At 36.7% G+C, this 20,969-nt stretch overlaps 1 protein-coding gene and 1 long non-coding RNA gene across 2 annotated transcripts in view; both read left to right on the plus strand.

The window, feature by feature from the left end:
• The window catches only part of wdr18 (WD repeat domain 18), a 92,138-nt gene that overhangs the window by 16,031 nt on the left and 55,138 nt on the right, over positions 1 to 20,969 (plus strand). Inside the window, exon 4 of the mRNA XM_082156772.1 lies at positions 468 to 609. Coding sequence (XP_082012898.1) covers positions 468 to 609 — 142 coding nt within the window. The remainder of the gene's footprint in view (positions 1 to 467; positions 610 to 20,969) is intronic.
• On the plus strand, positions 7,827 to 19,263 carry LOC309488577. Its single transcript, XR_014202200.1, has 2 exons — positions 7,827 to 7,942; positions 7,988 to 19,263. It is a non-coding gene; the product is annotated as an uncharacterized lncRNA (long non-coding RNA).

The following is a 20,969-nucleotide window of genomic DNA, read 5'->3' on the forward strand; positions in this document are numbered from 1 at the left end:
TTTAACCTCAGAACGACCCCAGAGCTGCTAAAGTTATCAAAAAGTGATTAAATGTAAAAATAAAAAAGTAATTTAAACTGATGCAATGTAATCAGTTACATTACTTTATTAATGTAATTGAAATAGTTACCCTACTTATTACATGTTAAATAGGGAAACTTGTAGGGTAATCTGTAACCTATTACATTTCCGAAGTAACCTTCTCAACACTGGTTATAAACTAGTACTTGCAAGGTCACACCACACACCACGAGGTCATTGATGTTTGAATGTCAATCTTATTATTACACTTGCACCCAGTATATTATATTTTAATATTTCACATTCATCAATTTAATTAACTCATCACACACATAATGTGATAGGATTGATGACACTCATAATTAATTCTTGTTGTCCTGAGCATGTCATTTATAATAAAGACTTCCTAATGGAGAGTTAATAAAAGATGGTGTGTTGTGTTTCAGTGTTGTTCAGCTGGATTCGTCCCGCACACCAGAACCTCGTCACATTCTTTCCCGCCACTCCCTCCCCATCACCGACATCCACTGTGGCCTGATGGGACCACAAGCCCGTGTTGCCACTGCATCCCTGGACCAAACCGTTAAGGTGAGTTTTGTTCGATCTCTCCTCATATGACCATAAAGGATGTAAATCGCATACATCATGATATCTGACATTAATGTTTATATTATAGTAATTATAATCCTATAACAGGGTCCCGGGTGTCCTTAAAAAGTTTTAAAATGTCCTACATTCAGTTTTATCAAATTTAAGATCACAAAATGTCTTAAATATATTAAATGCAGAGGTGTAAAAAGTACTTGAAAATTATGCTTAAAGGGATAGTTCACCCAAAAATGAAAATTAGCCCATGATTTACTCACCCTCAAGTCATCCTAGGTGTATATGACATTCTTCTTTCAGACGAATACAATCGGAGTCCAAAAAAAATATCCTGGCTCTTCCAAGCTTTATAATGGCAGTGAATGGCTGTTTCTGTTTTGAAGTCCAAAAAAATCTATCCATCATAAAAGTGCTCCACATGGCTCCGGGGGTTTATAAAGGCCTTCTGAAGTGAAGCGTTGCGTTTGTGAAAGAAAAATGTTCATATTTAACACGTTATAAAATTCTAGCTTCCGGCCAAATGGCCATACGCAGTCTACTTACGCCTAACACATGAAATATATAGATTAGCGGTGCAGAAATCTGGTTATTGCTTTTCTTTAAACACATTATTGTATCAGCAAAATCCAGTAATCTACAATTTCATTTCATTAATTTGTGTGCAATCTATTATATTTTTTAAATGGAAGTTTACTTAATCCATTTGTTGAATTATGTTTTATTTTTGCACAGATATTGGTAGGTATTTTAATCAAATCTGATGACTTTAGCAATCCTTGTTGAATTGTATGCAAATAGTGACAGTTAAAAAATGGGTTAAAGTTTGCATGCATGACTCTCAAGAAGTCTCTCAATAGAATTTTTTGATGATGATTCTAAAACTTCTCTTTTGGTATCTTCATTTTTAAGGCCCTATATGGTTCAGCCCCAGACATATATATTTGGGGTTTTCAGTGTAGCTCCATTTACAAATTGTTGAATTTTACCCATTTTTTTTTTTAATGTTTGAAAACAAAGTTTCAGAAATTTGTTTGATTTGACACTAAATGACTAAATAAGAAAAATAATGTACAGATATTTCCATTTCCAGTGTTAAAATAGGGACTTTGTCAAAGAAACGCTGACTGATGGTGCTGACTGTTGAAACAAAATCTTGTTTTCCAGGAAAGTCTTAATTTAATTACGTAGCAAAGTTTTCTAAATTTAATTCAGTGGTTTTAATTTTTTGGTACTGTTTAAATCAATCATAGATCAATAAATAACATTTAGGCAGCGCTGTGCCTCTTAACATAGTTGTAGATGTTTAATACATCTGTTTGTGTCAATTTTATGTCCAAATAACATTTACTGTAAATGTCAGGCCACTTTTTAAAATGCATCTCCACATCCTTATAGTCTGCATGTGCCACTCACTCATCTTTGTGCTTTTTTTAATGCCATCTCCCAACATTTTCTTTTTTTATATGGGGTTCAGTTTTTGAAAAATCACTTGAAAAGCATTAATATTTATGAATTCATATTTCTCTGTCGTACGCACCTAAAGCGTTCTCACTTGTAATCCAATTTTTAGCTTATTTAACTTGCTAAACTCTCATGATGACATCAAGAAATCGGGTCATGAATGGGGTACTTGGCTTAATGATGTGCTGTCGTTTCTTCCTTGTTTTATGTGGGAAGATGCTCTTATATTAATGTTTGCAGTGATGAGACCTTGGATTGTCATTCAGGGGAAGTTTGCATCCCATTTGTGCTTTCTCTGTTGATGTGCACTTTTTACAGACCTTGTTAGGCATTTACAGCAATCCTGTCTTCTAGCTAAAACACTTTAAAAGGTGTAATTTTGTTTTAAACGCACAATAATGCATGCTTCACCTTCCTCAAGTTTGAAACTTTGCTGAAATGTGATTTTCCTGCTAATGAATATGACATAGGGTCAGTAAGTGTCTGGGCAAGAAGCAAACTGCATAAGCAGCAAGTAGTAGTAGTAGTCCCTGTGCTGCTGTTCACCGCTCAGGGCAGTTTCTCCTGGATGGCTTCAGGCTTCAGGCGACATGCTTGATTTGACTGAGAAGACTATGTAATGATCAATGCAAAAGAGAATGATGTCCCTGAGGGAGGGCTGGAGCCCAGTGCGATGGGCAGTATGGGCAAGAACGTACTGTTCCATCTGCTCCATGAACTAAACTTGATTTCAGAGATCCATACAATATTAGACGCATCTGATCGTTCATACCAGTTTAAACCTGTTCTATGGTCGACTGATAGTTAATAGGCTAATAAATATACAAATGAAGTCAATTTAAAGCAGTTCATAATTGCGGCAGATAAGTAAATAATTAAATAGACATTCCAAAAACTATTTTTCTAAAATATATGTTAATTTCATTAACTTAATCACTGGGCTACATTCTGTGTATGTGTGTGTGTACATATGCATGTACGTACGTACACACACACAAACGGGTTGGACAATGAAACTGAAGTTCTGGTTCCTATATTATTTTATTTTTTTCTATACCAATTTTATGAAATTCGTTTTGAACAAGATTACATTTCATATTACCTTAAAAAAAAAACTTTGGTTTGAATTTTTCAGTTTATTGATTTTTTTTTTACAGACTCAATGACTCATATAGGCCACTGGGGGGCGGAATATATGCCTCACTCTCAAGCACATGCAATAAAGCTTGCCACAAAACTAGGGGTGACCCCGAATAGTCGAAGATTTGATGCTTCGATAGGAGGAGCCTGATTCGACTACCGATCTCAAGGTCGAATCTTCGCAGAGGTGTTATGAAAGGAGGATCATGCTACTTTGGCTGTATGAGGGCGCTCGATGTCTGATTTCACATAGAACTACCGGTTTTCTGTCAATACGTTAACATTCAGCCTATTATGATAATGCTGTATATAAAAATGTGCAAAGAAAGAAGCTTTTAATAAATATTTTTTAACGTGCGTGAATAAATCCAAACACCCCGTGACAGATTTAAGTTTCACTTTCAATCCGTGACCGACAGAGGAGCGTCTTGGCGGCAAGGATTTAAATCTTTAACAATGTCTGGGATAAAAAAATCTAAAGTGTGGATGTACACCTTCAGAAAGGATATTCTCCAAAGCTGGGTTTAGCATCAGGAAAACCATGATCGCACTTCTGCCGGCCAACGTTAACAAGTTGGTTTTCCACAGGACATTCTAAAATGCTTAACGTGAAAAAAGCTTTTAAAACGCTTAAAAGGCACTTTAACGTGGCTTAATGTATGTACACAGTAACTTACACACTTTATTAAGAAACCATATGTGCAGATAAGCAGATGAACCCAGAATATGAACGCAATGAGTACCTCCTATAGTAAAGCGTTTTCATATTTTAATTGAACTATTTTAGGAGATTCAGTCGTTAAACGTTTTTCAAGTTACGTGTTTTAGAATGTAGGCTATTTTATCCGCGCGCACAATTTGAAAAGACTCCAACGGACACAGACAGAGTGAAAGACTGGATTTGTTCTCTTGATCAGGTAGGGTACAAGTGATTTCAAAACTTTTCAGCCGGTTCTAATTTGATTTTTGGATGCTGTGAACATTTTTAGCTAAAAAGACTGCGACTCCAGTTTAGCATTTATTGTTGTTTCTGCAGTTAAAAAGAGAAAGTTGAAAATTCTGGCTACTATCGTTATTTTAATAATTTCTTTATTTTTATTTTATTTATTGATCTGTCAGGGTTATCTAATCTAACTATTTGTGGCTTGTGTTTTGAATATATGTTCTTCTGCACTTTAGGCATTTTGCACACATTTGCTCCTCATCTTGTGACTTGATTCTGTTTTATTTCGTTTTGTATTTTTATTTATAAGAAAGGTATATTCTGTTCTAATTTAATTCAGTAAATTAATTGTTTATTTTTTCGGTGCATCGATGTTGTGCTGTAGCCTACTTAGAGCCTGCTCGCACAGGTAATTTAGCCGATTTAATTTGATTTGCATGTGAAATGTAAATCCTGTCTGCAGTGTGGCCTTTCTGGAGTTATTTATGTTATTTCTTAGTTTTATTGATCCAAAATGTTTTTATACATTTTCTTCTATATCTTTGTGTGATTTTCTGTACATCGCAGCTTTGAATTGTTAAAGCCCCGCCCCCATACACATGATTCGACTATTAGTCGACTATAGGCAAGACTTGACGATTCTGATTCGACTATGAAAATCCATAGTCGGGGACACCCCTACACAAAACACTGGCAAAAGTATCCGGAAGATTATGAATGTGGCAGAAAAAAATTGCAAGGAGACATTTAATTGTTTATTAATAAACTAGTGTTTTCTGAGTCTGTGTTGGCGAGAGCGTGTTGCGCCTATAGAGAGAAATGCACCTTTCATTTGGATCACATAAAAAGAGTATTTCTTTCTTTTTTTTTATTAGAATTGATTCGTTTAAAAGTAGACATTTCCAGCTTTCTGTATGCCTATTTCTCATGTCTGTGTGGCAAGTAGCCTATATGCCGAGTTTCGGTTAATTTGTGACACGCTCCAGTTCTTCTTGCAGTCGAAGACGGAGCAACTTTCTGCTCTTAAGTTTATTCCGTGCACTGTCAGGTGCTTCATCAGATTTGTTGTGTTGCTGGTCTTGGCAGCAATTATCTTGTCGCAAATATTGCACTGTTAGCATCGAGCCTGGTGAAATGTAGCTACACATTTGATCTATACCACATCTTTTACATCTATGGGTGTTAGGACGCATGCACACTACAGCCTCACGTGTGAGCCACGTCTCTGGGCGTAACCAGCGTAAACTAGTGTTTTTCCTTAATGCCTCGCCACAGCCAATCATGTTGCATGCTTATTGGCTCACTGAAGTTAACGATATTAATCCCTTAGGTATTGAAATATGGTACTGTAAACCCGTCTAAATCATCCCAATGGAGGTTTCCGATAGAACAGGTGAAGATCTCTGAGCGTTACTGTCTTTCCGCGTGGCAAAGTAATTTAATTCCATTTAAGCTTTTATCTGACTCCATTTTATCACAACCTCGAATTTAGGTTAGATTGCCGATTGGTTGTTGGTCAATTATATAATAGTTTGGCAAAACATTTGATTGTTCTATTTAACTCTTTACTTATAATTTACCCATTCACATTAGGAAGCTATGTCGTCCTCACGTCCTCAAGTCCTCATGCCTTGTTTAACGTGGGTCTCACGATCACAAGCTTGCCAGCTTCGATCACCAAACATAGGTAATTGCTATATACCTGAGATTAGGGATGGCTCGATACCACAATTTTGGTTTCGGTACGATACCAGAACCTAATACCTCGGTATCGATACTAAATCGATACCACAGGTGACAAATAACCGGCCTCAAAATTTAAGTGAATTGAAACTATTTTATTAAAAAACACTGCTTGAAACTCTGCAGTACCGAATATGCAAACAAAAAGTATCAAAATGTAAAAAAAAAAAAACAGTCAGGGAACATACAGTAGCCTAGGTTAAATTTTGATTTTGGAAAGAAAAGAAAAAACCTGAAATGATACAATTAAAATAGGTTAATATCTATAATAATAAATTAATATAGAATAATAATAGAATAATGAAATGACATGTTAACCATTAGCTGTCAACAGAGAATTATCAACATTTATAGCATTTATTCATCTTGGTTTGAGTACTGTTTGGGTTCATATTAGTTTAAAGCATTGCATAAAGTAGGCTAATGTTAACATGCTAAACATGTATTAGTATATTTAAATAATAATTACTGATTGATCTAGATTAATACATGTTATAATACTGTTAGGTCAGGTTACCTAATGAATGTTGACAAATGTAGCTTAATTGTAAAGTGTTATTCTAACATTCATATTAGTAATATCCATATTACTACTATTACTCTTTCTCTCTCGGCTGATTCCTAGGGGTCGCCACACTAGCAATTTTACTAGCACTAATACTAAAATGAATATTACTAATCTCTTTATTCATTCAAATTCAATTAATATATGATTGTTTGAATGTGCAAAAATTATGAGACCTAAACTTCATTGGTTCTAGCGTGTCATGCAAGCACATTTGAGCTTTCGTGTTTACCGTATCATATTTAATTGATAAGCTCTTATGTATGTGCGCTGATCAGTGTTGTGAATAGAAGTCTAAATTAAATCAGTTGAATGATGCTCACCTGTCGATCTCTGAACTCTTTGAACAAGTCAGGATGAGCAAGTGACAAGTGCTTAGCCAGACTGTGTTGCCTCCCGTGGCTAATTTAAAGCAGCGTTTGTAGAGTGGTGCATTGAGGTCTGTTGCTTCCCCTTTCTCATTACTTTTGTAAGCAACGTAATGCTATATTTCACTCCTACTGCTCTCTTTATTTATTAATTTCGGGCGTGTAGAATCATAGACAGTATGTGTAGAATGAGCTTCATCTGTTTGATCCATCGTGTTCCTCCGTTGTCACGTTTGCCGGTTTTGCGTGACCCGCGTCAGTTTGGGTAGCGCACTGCCGCCTAGCGGTGAACTTCGAAACAGCAGCGCATCAAATACCGAATTGAGCAAAATTATGATATTGTACCGTTTGAAATATAATAAATACCGGTATTTTTGCAGTACCGGTATACCGCGCATCCCTACCTGAGATCGGTCGCATTCACGCTTATACAATCAAAGATACTTTGGTATAGCCCCCGTGATTGCATACACTTGAAATTAACGTAACGTTTACTTCAGTAGAGGAATGGCCACTACTACAGATATAAGTCAACCAACTTTACTTCTCTTATCATAGCATTGGATTGGCCATGCCGTGGTTTCCCACGTACACTTATCTAAAGTAACATTAAATTAAAACAGAGGTAAGACACACCCAGATTTAGGTTGGTCAAGCAGCACTTTTGCTGCCTTAAACGGAAATTCACTTCTTGTCTTTGCAAAACCAAGTACACTTGAATTGGTGCCAAATATTAGTCGTCACTAATCGGACGCAAAACTTGCGGTAACATACAAATCCGTTTAATCTACTTGGGGAAACAATTTCAGAGTCAGTCGGAATAAAATCAAATGTAACAATTTATTATGTCAGGTAAATGTATCATGCCAATTTCATAATCAGTTCAAAGATAATAAATACAAAACATCAAATGCTCTGGAATAAAGAGAGAAGATGCGAACCTGACATTATAAAATACATGATGCGGAGTGTTTTGCATACACTCCACATCACGGGCTAATTTGAGTTGCAAATCGCCACGAGCCTTCTTCAGCATCTCCCTAAATACTCAGACCAAGGCAGAAACCTCTTTTCAAATAGAAACATGAGTTCACAGTGAGAAATTTGCACTAATCACCGTCCCAGACTTACTGGGGACAGAGTTTGTTTTTTCATGGGGGCACACCCACAGCAGTTAACAAGATATCTCTAAACTCTCTACACCTTATCACCTTCTTGGTTTACTTTTGTGGGAATGAGACCTTTGTACCAGTCGCACTGAGACATTTCAAATGATACCAAACATGTACAATACTGTATGATAATTGTTCATACTAAACCATATAGATTTTTGGGTGAATTCAGGTAGGGATGGGTGAAGGGAATGATGTGTAAATAGGGAGGTGATCAACTCAGGTGTGATCGTGTCTCGAATGGGGATGGTAATATAGCAAGAGAGTTCAAATATTAATTTCCTTTGTTTTCTCAGAAGGCATCCCTCTCTTCCAGTTCTTCCAGATTCTCCAGTCTTACAGTACCGAACGACAAGAGATTTTTTTGATACTCAATGGTATCGAGGCAATTCGGTCGGTGCCTAAAAAGTATCAAACTCGATACTCAACCCTAGTGTTGAGATCTATGGTATCTATGGCTAATTTCCCTCTTTTAAAAATGTAGCCTTACAAGGTAACAAAATATAAAAGAAACAAGAATGACAGACCATTTAGGCCAAAGTAGGGGTGGGCGAAGATGAAAATCTTTATATCATTAGCCTATTTTATATTTGTTATTAAAAATGCGAACAAAGATGCAAATTACAAATATAATATACAAATGAAATAAACAGTGCAGTAAGTTAATTTTTTCACAGTAGGTGTATTTAACAGTAGAATTCAAGTAGGAAATTGAATAAACAAGTGTAAAAATAAAATGCTAAATAGACTTCACTGTATAAAATATATATATACACTGATTCTTATTAAATGTACTGAAGTTATTCAGTATAGAGCAGTAAGTGATTTTCCCCTTGTCTTTTGTTGTTTGATTAACATTAATCACATTGTTTTACACCAGGCTAACACCAGGTTTAGGCTGCTGTCACTTTAAGACCTCTTGCACAGATCTAATATACAGACACGCATCCGGTTTTCTCCCATATGTTTCTGTGGATAGAGTGAAACATGTATTGTTCTCTGATGAGTCCACCTTCATTGTCTTTCCCACATCCGTGAGAGTTACGGTGTGGAGAAGCCCCAAAGAGGCTTCACACCCCGGGCTGTTGCTGCCCAGAGTGAAGCACGGGGGTGGATCAGTGATGGTTTGGGCTGCAATATTATGGCATCACCTTCTGTGCTTGATGGGCGCATCACTGCCAAGGACTACCGAACCATTCTGGAAGACCATGTGCGCCCAATGGTTCAAACATTGTACCCTGAAGGGTTGCCATGTTTCAGTATGTTAATGCACCAATACACAAAGCAAGACTTGTGACAGAATGGTTTGATGAACATGAAAGTGAAGCTGAACTTCTCCCATGGCCTGCACAGTCACCAGATCTAAATATTTTTGAGCCACTTTGAGGTACTTTGGAGGAGCAAGTCAAAAGACTTCCACCAGCATCACATATTGACCTGGTCACTGTTCTGGAAGAGGAATGGCTCAAAATCCCTCTGGCCACTGTGAAATACTTGTATCTGTCATTCCCAAGACCACAGACCATTGATGCTGTATTGGCCGCAAAAGGAGGCCCGACGCCATACAAAAAAAGTTTTGGCTCTGTATGATTTTATTTTTATGCTTGAAAAAGTCTCTCATGCTTGTCACAAATTTTATTATAGTTATAACCGTTTTTATTTTTTATTTTAGTATATTTTCAAATGTAATTTAATCCTGTGATGCAAAGCTGAATTTTCAGCAGCCATTACTCCCACACGTATCACATGATCCTTCAGAAATCATTCAAATGGTGATTTGCTGCTCAAGAAACATTTATTCTTATTATTGTCAATGTAAAAAAACCCAGCTTTGCTGTTTAATATTTTGGTCGAAACCATGATCATTTTTTTCAGATTTCATTTCCTTGTTCAGAATATAATTTTTTGTAAAATTAGAAATGTCTTTACTGTCACTTTTTAATGTGTCCTTGCTGAATAAAAATATAATTTTCTTAAAAAGACTTAGCCCAAAACTTTCGACTTTATATATTGTGTTTACATAATATATAACAAATGTAGATATTCAAATATTTATTTAAAGCTTTAGTCCTTAACTTTTGGCGCACTAGCGGTTGATAAACAGAACTACATGCGTCTTGCAGAAGAACATTGTAGCCGGAGCAACTTCTCTCTGTTTATATCTATGATGAGTCACCTATAAGTACAATTGATGGGGAGTGCCAAGAAGCATGACTTCAGTTTTGGAACTATTCAAGCACAGGAAGTTCCTAGACATCCATATCTTATTCTCCGAAATACAATTTGATAGATGGGATATGTCCACGTCTTAGCCTGGTTTTGAGTGAATGTAGATCTCAGACACCAGTACAGAACCAACCTCTGATCTGTGGCCATCCATAAAAACAAAGTGACTGCTATCAGAAAAATAAGATCTGAACCAGTCCAGGGGTCTCATTTATAAAAACTGTGCCTAGGATCCTTACTAAAAGTGTATGTGTGCTCGAAAAATGGCGTACGCCAACAAATATTCAGACTTATAAAACCGTGCGTTTGCATAACCTGCACAGAATTCCCTTAATAAATCCCAGTCAGCGGAAGATTGTGCACACATGCGTCTCTATCCTGTCTTCACCCCGAAATAACCATATATGGAGCTTACAACGCCTCGTTTTATTATGCATATCCTCATCTGCATATCATTTGCATATGCATATTCATCCACGTGATACCATATTTAACAGTACAAGACATTAGGAAAATATGAGATACGGACGTACCGTCACATTAAATTGCTAAAAATCATTTAGTAGCCTATCCTTGCCTTGTTTTTGAATAAATAAATAAATAAATAAAATAGTATAAAACACATTTCAGAGAAAGTTTTTCTCAATCTTTTCCACTGGCCAAATAGTATTTTTAAGTGATTTATATTTTTAATGGAAACCGATAGGCCTTATTGTGCATTATTTGCGCGAAAATATTTTCTCAGACAATCTGCTATTATCATGATAAGCAATCCTCGCTGTAGTTAAAACATTAAAACACAGCATGCCACAGGAAAAGTGTTCTATTACTTTGTCTCCAAAATGTTCGTACGCATGGGTCAGAGTTTTCGTGCAGGTGCGCAAATTTTCCAGTCAAGTTTGTTTTTATAAATCACAACTTGTGCGTCGGAAGTGGCGTACGCCTCTTTCAGGACCTGTTTTGTGCGTACTCAACGGTTATAAATGAGGCCCTAGAGCAGTCTCCGTTACACCAAAGACAGATTCAAGTCGACTAAGTAGTAGTAGTAAGTGATCAACGGTGTCGAAGACTGCACTTAGGTCCAAGAGAATAAGGATTGACAGAACCATCGTCAGATGCTAATGGGTGTAATTATAGGTGTACCGCAGTTATTCAGGATAAGCCAAAAAATCATTTTGGAAAATGCATTCATGATGTACTTGCTTATTATAGGTAGTTTATTATATACGTTTAGTAAATTTTGAATACAAAAAAAAGTTACGTACTGTAGCTTTAATTTATTATGCACAATATTTACTCAGAATCAACCGATTAATCACTCTTTAACTTATAAAATAATCATACATTGATGTATGATTATTGACTCCCAGAGATTCTTATGATTAAATCCAGAATATAAACTGCACTTTTTAGATCAAACTCAAGAATGTGAAACTCTAAATCTCAAGCATCAAAATATCAAAGGAGGTAGCAGCAACATCATCCCTCCAAGGTCAGCCAGAGATCGCTCTGTGGACTCACTTTAAGTGTTCCTGTGTGATCATTGAACCTCAGCGATGAATAATTTCCAGTCCTTTATGCTGATACACTGTGAAGAAGTGGAGTAGTTATTTGATCCTTCACGCTTTAAGCCTGAAACTTCAGCTCTCAATGCTGATCTATTTTTCACGTCTAACGATATTCCGGTGCGATTTTGGTTGAGACTTTATGCCTGCTTTCATTGACATTGCTTTGACAGGATTACGCCAATAATCAAGCCCATTATAAAGAAGCCACAGGCATGACTGATCTACAGACTACATGCTCTGAGGATCTGTCATGAACGACTGGGTCTGCTTAGTCTTTGTTTAAGCTCGAGGTGTGCCCGCGGCACCGCGGTACACAGGCGTTCAATGTCACACTGAGTGCTCTCTCTCATTACCCACAATCCCCCATGGGGATTTTGCAGGACCGGTTGCTGTCATTGTAGATCTCTAGTGAGGAGATATGGGAGAACGAGGTGTGTTTGGCTGTGGTAATAATAAAGGGGAGTTTACCAAAGGGCGACTCACCCCTCTCTTTCTCCGGACCGTGACTGCCAAGCCATCACAGGTGCAGGATGTGGAAGTATCAGCGAACACCCTGAGATCGTTGTAGGAATGAATGTCCTGACAAAACATGCTCATGGCTCCCGTATAATCAGCCTCGTCTCACGCTGTCAAAAACCATTTGAACGCTGTGGCTGCTGTCAGGGTCTCAGGACCTATCTATATCAGAATCGATCAACCCCCACACCTAAGGAGTCAGCGATTAAAAATTTGTTTGTGGTGTCCGTGGGAATGCCGCTCGCACTGTTTAATTGGGCCAAGGCTGTGACACGTTCTGCTCTCGGCTGTTTTAAGTGATGCTTGTGTCATGGGCTTCCTGTGCAGATACTGTCATGGCTGGTTTAAGGCTGATCCTTACTGACTCACAGACGGCTCTGCTGCCACATGCCTCCAGTCACTTGTGGCAGATAGCAGGGGGTTCATCCGACTGTATTTTGACGTTGATGCATATTCGCCAGCCATGTCTTATTCTAGAGAGCTGGATGCCAACGTTAATCTTTTGGGGAAGACCATAGTTTAATATTTATTTTGTCTGTTTAATTTAAGTGACCTTGTTATGAACGTATGCAACATTGTGAATGAATAGGGGTGTAACAATATATCGTGTCACAATATATCACACAAAAATGCATCAATATGTATCGTGGATTGTGACAATCTGTATTGTAAAATTTCTGTGAGTTTTAGTGTCAGGACTACATCAAACTATTATATATAATGTTGAATATAATGTATACTAATGCAGTGGGGGAATATTTGTGGGTCCTGATAATGCAAAATTACTTATGTTGTTACCAGTAAAAAGTGGCCTACATTATTTTAAATATATCTAGCCAGTGACAGAGTGCAAGCATGTTCGTCTAAAATAATTCTGTATTTTCAGCTTCAGAAACATGAGTATTTTTATTCTGGTGTCACTATTGTCCTGTGCATTGGATTATCTGTACTAAGTCCAAGCCTATTCATTTCCATCCCCAATGTAATACCAAATTTAGCATTTTAATCAACAGTACATTTTTTGTTAACCTTTTACTATATGTCTTGGAGTATCGCATTAATATTGTATCATGAGTTCAAGTATTGTGATATCTATCGAATCGTGACATGAGGGTATCGTTACACCCTTATCAATGAAGAATGTATTCATGCTTTTTACAATTACTTTCCATGTACAGTAGTCAAGTCATCTTTATTTAGATAGCGCTTTATACAATACAGGTCGTTTCAAAGCAGCTTTACAGTTATAAACAGGAAAATGAATAGTAAACAGTCATTATTCAGCTGAAATCAGTTCAGTGTTAAATCAGTACAGTAGTGTGTGAGATGATCGGTGCTGAGAGAGTTGATGAGCATTGCAAATACAGCAACACAAGGCTGCAAGGTGTTGAGAGTGAGACGACTCAACTTGAACTTCATCATCATCTGCACTTAGTCCTGTTTGCATGCAATACCATCCACCACTTTAGTGAACGACAGGGAAACCTTTCTGTTAACTGAACCAAAGAGTTTTGAAGATCCCATTTAAATTAGATTGAAATGCAGCCAAAATCTTGCTGGAATAGGTTCAAATGCAATAGTCCTTCATTTGATTTTGGGATAGTTTTTTTTTTGCACTTGAAGTGGTCTTGCAACAACTTGACTTTTCATTAGTGTTATTGTGTGCTTACCTGTAATGAAAACTGCATGAAACTGCTTACAATGCTTCTTTTTTTTCTTTTTTTTTCTCAAGATGCACACCAGTAATGTTTTTTGCTAAGGCACATTTATAAAAACATTTATAAAAACGACTTAAATGTCCTAATTTAACTAAGGCCTACTTCTTTACTCTTAATCTAAGCCCTTTCTGTGAAACTGTCTTAGATGCTTATGTCCATACTTTTTTTTTATGGTTAACATAAAATAAGATAATTATTTATAAAATAAAGAGTTAAATTTACTTAAACTAAACTAAAATTGAAAACAAAATAAATAAAAATGGTGCAAAATAAAGTTTTCAAAGCTAAAACAACTATAATTTCTGTCTTGTTCTGCAGTTCCGAATGGACATACCGTACAGCTCTTTCTTGTTTGTTCAACAACTTGAAATCACTGCGTTTCTATCTATGAGATATGGTGTGAAGCTTGTTGATCAGGTTCAATGTCAAAGTTGTTTTGCTTTCAAGTCAAATGTCTGAGTCCTGCCCTGGCTTCCTTCTCCGTTCATGAATTTTATAAAGGTTTATTTGAGGTCAGAAACTGATTTCAGTCAGCTCTTCAAGCTGCAGATCTGCTGGCCTTGAATGGACTTCATCTTCATTATAATGGATAGCGGGTTGAGTCAGTCATTGCAGTATATTGCATTTTATATATAAATAAATACAGCCTAAAGGTATGTGAAATGAATAAGCTATATGAAAAGTTTAGGAAATAGAACTGAAAATGCAGTCATGACAGAATTTTTTTAATGTGTCAACTAGTAAATGTGCTTTTTGTTTCTTTATGGGTGTTTCTTCAAGTATGGGCACTTTTTAATTAAACCCATTTCAGTGGCTTTTCAAGAGTGGAGATGCACAGACGTCACTTATCAATGACAAATTATTTACACTCCTGGGGGAAAAATGGGCCAAGACAAAAAAGGGAAATATTTAGTGTTTTTATTTTTTATTACTGGTCTTAACTATTTTAATCACAAATCACTGGTCAGGCAACTAGCAAGAATTGTAAAAATACTGTAGCAACTTTGCATGGAATAGCCTTCCCGTTTGTTTTCTTTAAATATTTTAAGCCGTGTGGGTAAACTTGCAGACAGCTTTATACAGGAAGAAGAAACCGTGGTGTTTCACAATGTTTATGGCTTCAAAATGTTCATGAGTAGTTGAAAAATGTCTCCCAGTTAGTTTGAGTTTATTGCGAGGCCGGAGCATTGTCTTGTTAAAAAATAACATCTGATCATTCCACTTTAGATGACAACTTTTCAATTGTGGGAAACAAGCCATTCTACAGTATTCACATGTACTCCAAAGTAAATTGACTAAATTACTTTTTAAATGACTTTTCACAGTGAATTAGCTCACCAATACCAGCAGCTAAAAGGCTCCCCACACAATGGCACCTCTTCCTCCTTGCTTCACTGTCGTAGAGATGCATTTATTATTATATTTCTCTCCAGATTTTCAAAGACACCGCTCTGGAGCTTCACCATGCAACTCGTGTTTCAATGTGATTCATCTCTCCACAAAACTCACAACCACTCTGAATCTAACTTCCAAAGGTGTCAAGTAACGAAGTATAAATACTTCGTTACCTTACTTGTGTAGAAATTTTGGGTATCTATACTTTACTGGAGTATTATTTTTCAGCCGACTTTGTACTTCTACTCCTTACATTTTCACGCAATTATCTGTACTTTCTACTCCTTACATTTTAAAAATAGCCTTGTTACTCCTATTTCATTTCGGCTTGTCATCGTTAAAAAATGATAAATCTTGCCATCTGGATAGAGTGAATTTGATTGTGGTTGGATGAGAAATATAAACATATACCATTCCGACACCCTGTTGGTTTGTACGTGATCCATCGCACCTGCACATGACACAAATCACGTCACACTCCAGCAAGGACATAGCCAGTGTTGGGGTCTTGAAACTGCTCATGTACACACATATGGTTCTTTAATGTATTTGCATTGTACTAAAATGCATTCATTTTCAATGGGCATATATGCGGCTGAAACAGGTAGCCTAGTTCATCCCAAATTTTTCAACATTAACATTTTAATATAACATTATAGTCATTATGGCCTTTAGAAAAAATCTTTTTTTGAGGAGGTGGGGAAGTGCACCATAGGCCTCTGTGCCTAAGCTTTTGTCCTTAATGGCATTATTTTCCTTACATTACTTTTACTTTTATACTTTAAGTAGTTTTGAAACCAGTACTTTTACACTTTTACTTGAGTAAAAAGCTTGAGTTGATACTTCAACTTCTACAAAAGTCTTTTTTAAACCCTAGTATCTATACTTCTACCTCGTCCCTTCCCACTATACTCCCCCACCATACCCGAGATCCAGTTTCCATTGGTTGAACTTTCAAATGCTATTGAAAAACACTGTGTCATGAGACCGTCTACGTCGACAGCACTTTTTCGTACAAATACTTGGTATAGTTTGGTGTCTAACTGAAACAAATATTCTTGTTTTGTTGTGCTATTTGAGACCTTTTCAATGATATATGACATGTTTATGGTTATGTAATATGATTTTACTAATCACATTTTCATATAAAGTAGTTATTTTTTCACGCTATAAAAATAGAGCTCTTCTAATGTCAGCAAATTTGAAAGCACTTGTTAAGTGATGGTCATTTTCCCTATATTCACAGTAGCCAAGCTTCTAAGCTTTAAACGACACTTAATTTGTGTTAGCAGTTGTTTTGTAACATGATAACTTAGTTTGGATTTAAGAGGTTATGGTTAATAATGAATCGATTAATTAATAGTTAATTTAAACAACGATCGATTGTGGGAAGTTATGTAAATTTACATCCCTAGGTAAGACAATTAAAATCTTAGTGTTTAGCCATTTTGGGTTTTGTTTTTTGTCCGGGAGTGCACTATAAAGCTGCTTCTCGAACTACCACTAAACAGCGAATTTTTTTCTTCTCAACTCTCATCATGATATTTGTTGGCTCCAGTCACTCGCTCCCATTTGTGTTCTGTCCCCTTTAGACAAAGTGGTCGTCATCAGATTGCCATCAGTCAAGTTTTTTGATGTTTAATCCTTCCCACTGTTGTTCATTACTCATCTGAGCTCAATAGCATCAGCTACAGTGGATTACAGTCTGTCAGTCACCATAGATGAATTATTCTGTCTGTCGTTGCCGTGAGGGGATTCTGGGAGGTCACGTCGCACAAAGAGCTGGGCTTGTTAGCACAAGAGGGATGGAGAGGTGTCTCTGTGTCAGACTGCAGACCGATCACTTTTGGGTATTTAATGATGTGGTTAAAAACGTCTGACGTCTGCATGGATGGACAAACTAGAACAGAGTTCAGGCAGGAACTGCCCACATCGAGGCACTGCATGACCTTTGACTAGAGCATTTGACAGCCTGATTTATTATGGTCAGTTAATTATGTTGAACATTACCTGACCTTTGCCCTACATGTTTAGAAGTAATCGTTTATGCCTATGGTTTCTCATTAGGGCTCACACTGTTATCAAGATTTGAATTGTAAGGGGTTTTACAGTCAAAGACCCAGAACCAGATATGATGAATGAAGACCCGGAGTCAGAATTATAATAAATTAAAGAAAAGATTTACTGAAGATAGTTTGCAGTTTCATCAGCAGAAGTCAGCTTACAGTTACAAAGATCACAGCAGTTATACCCTTCACCAAGGTCTAAGCTACGTCCTTTCTTCAGGTTAAATGATTCTCATTGGCTAAGAAATAGATAAACATAGTAATTGTCCACACATAGACTGAAGCATATCTCCATAGATTATGCAGCTGACACACGGACCCTGAAGTTAGGCACGGCGTGACCTTCCAGGTCGCAGATTTGGGTTGCTGGGCGCCAGCATGTCCAGAACAACAACTCAGTCAATATCCAATAATGACAGTGGTTCCTTAACCTGTAACCAAGAAGACTAACGCACACACAGCGACACACAGCTTCCTCAAGGTTGGATTTGGCCAGGCTCTAACTATAAACAGGAGAGTCCTCTCAAAACATCGAGATAATGCGTTCTTTCTCTCAAGGAGAGGACACTTTAGTATAACGCAGCATAGTAAAGCTTTAACAAAGAAATGGTCCCTTAAACTATAGACTTCAATGACCCCTGTGACCATTGCTGTCAGAGTACCCTAGAAAAACAGATGAATGTATTGACGCATGTTGAATCCACACACCCTTCAGAATTATCTCTGGTGCAGGTCATAGACTGAAATACTGGCTGGACATATTAATTTGCTGATAATTGACCATTCAGAAAATATACACTGGATTATAACTATGCCAGTAGGCAGATTCATTGAAGTAGTCATTCTACTTGGTGTTTTGAAAAATTGTATTTAAAGTTTTTCTTAAAATATTAATTTTAGTACTTAAGGGTGTCACGATTTCGATTTTAAATCGAAATCGATCGAAATTAATGCTCAATCTCGATTATCGAATAAAAAAATGGAATCGTCGATGCTGTCACGTCAGCTTGGCTTGCCTGTAATAGGTAAAACTCCTTTTCTCGAGAATATTGAAGCCTTTATTTTAAAACGCATTGCAGCTGCACAGCGAGAGCATCATAGCTCGTATGAGCGAGCTGATTGGCTGTGCTGCGGCAACTGCACGAACCTATGGCGAGTAGGAGCGCTTGGCGCCCTGCCAACCTCGAGCGCGCCAATTTGGACGCGGCTGAAGTGTATCAATTCAGAGAAAACTCGCCAAAGGACTTTAGGTTTAAATCGACTGAAGCGAAGTACCTGATATGAGCGAAATAGCACCGCAAGGCAACGCAGTACTCGTTCCCTTATCTCTAAGGGAACCGAGGTTACGCAAGTAACCAAGTACCTTCCCTTACGAGAGCGTTCTCTCGTACTGCGTTGCAAACGCTGTGGGAACCCAATTTAAAACGCCGTGCTATTCGCCTGTGACTGCTCTGAGGAGTCCAGGGAGCCCCGGGACTATAATAGGTAATAGATTATATTGTTTAAGTTTCCAATTGACTGAAGATATAAGTTATTGTTACATTATGTTGTTAATAAACGTTTTAAATTTGACAATGTAGTGTGTGGTACATTGCGAACAAAGGTCAGATATTATTACATTGCATAAAAGTCTAAAAATGGCATAGCTTGTGCTTTCAAAAAATTTTTTTTTTTAAATCGAGAATCGAATCGAACCGTGACTTTAGAATCGAAAATGTAATCGAATCGAGGATTTGGAGAATCGTGACACCCTTAGTACTTAAAATTCAAGACATCAAGTTGACAAAGTTTGTCATTCATGCGTGTAAGTATTAAAATTTTTATATATTTGTTTTTAATTTTAATTGTGAGTCGATATTGTTTAAACTTTAGCATTAATTTAAATTCACAAATTTGCTATTATTACATTCTAATAATTCTAATAATTATTAATTATTAAGTCTAAATCTATCATTTTAATCATGTTTATACATTTATAATTAATATAATAAATTGTATTTTAAATATAATTTTAAATTAAATAACATTTTACAATTATGGTTATTATAGATTTATACTTAGTATATAGAATGTCAGCCACTCTGTCTGCTCTCTAGATATCTCCATGTTTTTTCTCAAGAATTTACATAAATTATTGATATATTAAATTATATGGGTTTTGTTCTGAATATCTTTTCTCAGTCAGTAAGTGTGACTATTCGATAATGGGCAGTTTCCTTTCGCTCTTGACATTTTATGACAGGGTCATGGGCATTGATCCTTTTCAGTCAAAATTATTTTACGGTCAGTTTGTCTTCTTTATGATGGGACATCAATCCAGCTGGACTCGTGCAGGGAAGGGTGTCGGAGCTCCTCTGTTAAATTATCATTGTACAAGCTCACACAGTATGTTCTTGCTCACTAGGTAGAAACTTTCACTTCAATTTTATATTTCCATTGATTTAAAGATCCTTTAAAAAGCAGCTGTAAATTAGAGAATAATGGTTGTTCTCTAGCTACTAGCTCTGCAAGAATAGATCTTTCACTTGGACTAAAATTTTGTGTTGTTGGCTCAGCAATCTCACTGCAGAGAACTTGAGCTTTCCAAAGCTGAGCTTCTGAGCTGTCTAATGTCCACTTCAGCACTTTCTCTGAGACGATAACACTGCATTACCCCTGAACCAATTAGAGATCATCAGACTTTTTGGCAAAAGTGTTACCGTTACTTGGAAGTTGGAACGGAAAGGTGTAGATGTTGGAGAGATGGAGATCTTTGTGGTTTATATAATCCTGGGGGAAGCACAGTCCTGACATACACAGAGTGATGGTAAAGTCTTTGTCTTTTGTATTCACTCTTATCTGTGTCTCTTTATTCTTTTTTCTGTCTGCCTCTCTCATGATTAATTTCTAGATTAATCAATGCAAACATCAAAAACCTAATGATTTTATGTAGTTTTTTTATCCAGCTGAATCACATTAAAAGATCTGACGCAAAAGAACGGTTCGTTCACAAAGCAGATATCGTGACTTCTCTCATGAACTGTCCCGAAGGTCAAGATTTTAATTGCTTTTCTTAAATTTTGGAACGTTTCTATCATAAAACTTAAGACTTCAGAAGGTTGCATACAAGTCTTATGGACCACGCTTATCATACTTTTAGTCTTATCATACTTTTAATCTAACTGAAAATATAAACATACATGTATTCTGATTCACAGAATGTAACAACACGAAGTGCACACTGTACAAAATAAACATTTAGTGCAAACTGAAGCAAAAGGACATCAAGGGCATAGGGACATTAGCATACATACTTAGTATACATAATGTGACCGAGACAGATTCACATTATAAAAAAATAGACATAGAAGTGACGTAATTGCTTCAGACAATGTGATGTGCATGTAGATGTGTTTTCCAGGTGAGCCTGGATGGCAGTACGGATTTGAAAGTGTCCAGTGCATAATATACTGAGAGAGGAG

This window comes from Leuciscus leuciscus (genome assembly GCF_965113295.1).
Source record: "Leuciscus leuciscus genome assembly, chromosome: 23".
In the NCBI taxonomy this organism is placed as follows: domain Eukaryota; kingdom Metazoa; phylum Chordata; class Actinopteri; order Cypriniformes; family Leuciscidae; genus Leuciscus; species Leuciscus leuciscus.